The sequence below is a fragment of the Rhodamnia argentea genome, chromosome 2 (genome assembly GCF_020921035.1).
Source record: "Rhodamnia argentea isolate NSW1041297 chromosome 2, ASM2092103v1, whole genome shotgun sequence".
NCBI lineage: Eukaryota > Viridiplantae > Streptophyta > Magnoliopsida > Myrtales > Myrtaceae > Rhodamnia > Rhodamnia argentea.
The window spans coordinates 3,516,011-3,520,764 of record NC_063151.1 but is presented as its reverse complement, the minus strand read 5'-3'; the positions used below and the strand labels follow the sequence as shown (position 1 = coordinate 3,520,764).

The 4,754-nt window shown below is 37.9% G+C and overlaps 1 protein-coding gene across 1 annotated transcript; it reads left to right on the top strand.

Annotated features, from left to right (window-relative positions):
* Positions 1 to 1,880: 1,880 nt before the first annotated feature.
* LOC115748899 (50S ribosomal protein L18) lies at positions 1,881 to 3,498 on the top strand. Its single transcript, XM_048275185.1, has 2 exons — positions 1,881 to 1,996; positions 2,973 to 3,498. Exon 2 carries the CDS (start codon positions 3,011 to 3,013, stop codon positions 3,353 to 3,355), a length of 345 nt encoding a protein of 114 aa, XP_048131142.1. The 5' UTR covers positions 1,881 to 1,996; positions 2,973 to 3,010; the 3' UTR covers positions 3,356 to 3,498.
* The last annotated feature ends 1,256 nt before the right edge of the window (positions 3,499 to 4,754 follow it).

Sequence of the window (4,754 nt, the reverse complement as noted above, 5' to 3'; positions counted from 1 at the left end):
CTAAAACTAGTGATGGCACATGAACCTAGGAGAAGCAAAGGTGTTTTGGTTCGAACCTAGAGCGCTGTTTTTCGAAAGTGATTTTTTTTTTTTTGTCGGCATGTTTATGTATGTAAATGGCCAAGAAAGCATCGGGAATCTATTCGATTCCCAACAAGACAACGAGACATTAGTGAAAAAAGACAAACGGTTTAACATCGGTGTCCCCTCCCTGTTTTCACACTCATGAGGTACGAAACGCAAACTCACGTGACGAATTCGTTGACCCGCCTATATAATTTTTTGAAATATTTATTGTACATTTAGTTATTTTAATATTACGTGGTAATTACAAATAATATGCAAATAACATAGACAAATATGGATGATTACAGATACCTCGTACATTGAGTTGATTTAATGTAGACGGTAACCACTAATTGCAAGCAATGTTTTAGAACATAAATTGCCGATGTGACTCGTGATTATCCATTTATGTTTACAATTTCTCATATTTAAAGTACATCTAAATTTAATTATTTAAACCAAGTGAAAAATAATGCACAACTATGTGATAATCACCTTTTTCAAAAAGTATAATCAAATCTAAAAATTTGTTAAATTGATATAATCAATTCCCTCGATCAATACAATCAATTTATCCGATGAAAAATGCCGACGTGACATTTTTAAATTAACTTTTCTATCATACATGGCAATTTTTATAATTATTTTCTTTTTCAAAAATTATTTAAATCATTGAATAATAAAGAATACTAAAATTTAATTTTAAAAAGATAAAACTGAAAAAAAAGAGAAAAAAAAAGCACAAGATAGGGCGGGGCCTCGCTAGTGAGGCGTGGCCGCCATTGCCCATCAATGAAGGGGTAGGCGAGGCTCGCCTAGACTTGGGCGAAGGACAAGCATCACCCGGCTCTGGGTTTCCTCAACCGGATCCGGGCGAGCCTCACCCGAGGCTAGCAAAGGCCGACAACCTCTGCGCCCCCCTCCGACAATGAGTGGTGGTGGCCGTGCCCACCAACGAGGCCCGTCCCTGCCCTCGCCTTTTTTTTTCCTCCTTTCAATTTTAGCTTTTCAAAATCTAATTTTAGTCTTTTTTTTTGTTTTTTGTTTTTAATTGTATTTGAATAGGATTTGGAAAAAGAGCGATAAAAAATGCCATGTAGATTGTAAAATAGAGAAATTAATTTAAAAATGCTACGTCAACATTTTTTGTTAGATAAATTGACAGTGTTAATGAAAGGACTCTCGATTGCATCAATTTGATAAGTTTTTTTTTTTTTACTTGATTGCACTTTTTGAAAGTTGTATTATATAATTGCACTTTCACGACAAGTTTTGAAACTTTTGGTGCGTGCGTGCGCACACACACATATATATAATATAATATAAAAAAACGACCCTAGCAAAATAATGTGAATAATTCTTCAAAAAATCTTAGCAAATATGACATTTGTATACATATAAATGTGTGGCAGCTTGATGATCGCCTCTTTCTATAATCAACTTAACTAAAGTACAACTATATTCTTGAAAAGTAAATTGTAAGTCTAGCTATTAAACCAGATTTAATGCGCGAAACTTATCAGTCAACCTGACTGCTAATGATTGGTACGATGTACTGCTCTAATTCTAATTTTTGCAAAAGCATAAGTTTTTTGTTTTTCCTGATGATGTTACGTTACTTAATAATATCGTCAAATTAGTAGAAATATTTCTCTGCACAGATCTATCTACAATTTGAAAAGTTAATGCAGAGATTTTTTTTTTTTTTTTGGTCGAAAACAGTGAAGATTTGATTGCAAAAAGGTTTGACTTTTTTCGGCCAATTTGGGCCGGGTCGGGCGGATCTTCAATATTGGGTCGCCCATTTGAGGAGACTGTTCAGTTTCTTCTCGGTCCTCCCCTCTTCATGTCTCTCACTCTGTAAAGGCATTGTTGGTTGATTTTCGCAGCTCGATCGTGCATTCGCCGGCCTGATTCTTCCTCTCAAAAGGTTCTGTCACTGTTGCTTTCTTCTCTTTGAGTGAATGAACATTGGGGGGTCGGAGTTAGACCTACTTGTTCTGCAGTTTCTGGTTGATTCCCTGGAAATTTTTGGACAAATTTGTTTCTTTCTGTTCCGTTTCTCGTGATGTCGATTCACTCGTTGCGTTTCTTTCTTAGTTGACCACTTAAAAAATGCCTTTTACAGTTCTCTGGGTTGCTTGGTTATGATCTTTCAGAAATTGCACGCTGACTGTTTGATGAAAGTTGTGAAAGAGGAGACAAATGTACAATAAAAGCCATCTTGCTTGTTTGACGCATGATACGCCGTTGAAAGGTGGAATCTGAAAAACCAATCGGAACTGAGTTGTGTTACCACGGTTTTGTTTCATGACACTCGATCTTTTTGTCCAAGTATTAATTTCTCTATTCACCGCATTGTATGACTGCTTCATGAGATACTCTATCGGCAGTCGGGGTCAATATTGTATTTCTCAGCTGTTAATGCTTTTCATTGTTCTAGGGCAATGGTTTGGGAACTAAGGGTGCCTTTGTTTCGCAAAAAACTCCAGAAAACATTTTTGGAGTGATGCATTGATTATATTGCTTAGAAAAGTTACTTAATGGAAAATTGTTGTCGACAAGGAAAACAATTTATGCCTGACTATTTTTGTAGATGATAGAAATACTTCTCATTCATTCATTGTAGTAAGCGATACAAGCAATCATTTTTCGCAAAATGTTCTCCAAATCTTGAGTTTTTTGTGAAATAAACACACCCCGAGTTACTTATTTACAAGTATCTTGTTCTATTAGTAAGGACCCATCTTGTGGTTTATATTTCTCTTCGTTTGTAATGAAAAAGGTGAGTTTTATACAATCAAAAGAACATACGGAGCCTTAACATAAAGAGAGAATGGAAAAGATGAACATTATATTTTTCCGATTATATTCCCTTTTATCTGACTTTGGTGCTTTGGTTCTAGCAATTCGAAGTTCGTTGTATTGATTCCCCAGCTCAGAGATGGTTATCCTACCGCCAGCCAAGCCACCGAGAATAATAAACTTTCTCAAGCCTTATGTCCTGAAGATGCATTTCACTAACAAGTTCGTAAGTGCCCAAGTGATCCATTCCCCTACTGCTACTGTCGCGTCTTCAGCAAGCTCGCAGGAGAAGGCTTTGAGACCAAGCATGGACTCGACTCGAGACGTGGCTGCAGCTGCGAAGATAGGAAAGATACTGGGAGAGAGGCTGCTGCTCAAGGGCATCCCTGCTGTCGCCGTCCACTTGAAAAGAGAACAAAAGTATCATGGCAAAGTTAAGGCGGTCATCGATTCTGTGAGAGAAGCAGGTGTGAAGTTGCTTTGAGAACTCCTGAACTTATTGTCCGTATGCGTCTTAAAACTTGTGACCTTTGTTCCAAGTTATCTTCACTTGAGAAAGATGACAATAAAAGAGAGTGCATGAGATTTTTATGTTAAAGGCTTCTTATATTGATTTCTTCTTAGTAAGGACATAAGCATATTGAATGTTTGTGCATATACATATCTGAACATGTGCATTGGCATGTTTGGATAGATAATCAGGGGAGAATGATTGAAAACGATGAGCCTGCTGCTCAAAACTTAAATACTGAAGGCGTAAAATCCCATTGGGCGCTTTTGGTTTCTGCTTGAGCCTTCTGATATTGAAAGAAAACAGCTGCTTCGGCCTCCCTACTTGCAAAGATCGGGCAATCTTTGTAGCTCCAATAAATGTTCAATTTGTAATCTTTACCCTATTAACAGGATGTGCATTAGTTAACGGATGATCAGGTTGATGAATTGTGGCCTAATCATGAAGCAGCGCTGTGGTAGACATGTCTGCTGTTTTGCCTAGTTCCTTCTTGAATTTATCATCCTCCTTGATGTTTTTCACTGCGTCTATGTGCAATTTAGGAGGGGAATTTCCGCCCCACATTTTTAGTTTGCCAAACCTCCTTGATCTCAGTTTGGATTTCAATGATATTACGGTTTCTTTTCTGAAGTCTAATTGGAGGAAGCCTCTGGAAACTGTGACCCTGTCTTCTACAATCATCTCGTGCTAAATACCTGATTCGATCAGTGAAGTCAGGAATTTAAAAACTAAGTATCGGAGTAACTGCAAATTGACAGGATCGATTCCCTCGTCTTGTGAACTTACAGGATTAACCAGGTTGGACCTTTCGCATAATGAATTAACTGGTCATATCCCGTAATTCATAGGAAAGCTTGAACCACTCATACATTTAGACCTTTCTTCTAACAACTTTGTTGGTAGAATCTTTTCAACACTGAAAAATCTGCAAGTCCTTAGGCTTACGGTAGAGTTAAATCTGGCTTACGACACTATGACTTCTACATAGCTTACAACATTATGAATTCTACATTTCCAAAGCTTGAGACTTTGGCCTTGTCTTCCTGCAACTTGACCATGTTTCCTTATTTTCTGAACTCTTCAGAGATTGATTCAAACCTATCCAAAAACAAGACTGGTGGTCAGATACCGAGATGGTTTCGGGATTTAGGGAAAGGTACACTACGGTTTCTTGATATTTCTGGTAACCTTATTGAGGAAGGGATAAAGCAATTTCCCTGGAAAGAGTCGATCATTGTTAACCCTAGCGACAACTTATTCCAGGGGCCGCCTCCAATTCCACCACTCCCTACAGCCATCTTTCAAGCCACCCAAAACGGCTTCAGCGGAGAGATTCCATCTCCCATTTGCAAAGTAAGCTCCCTTGAAATTC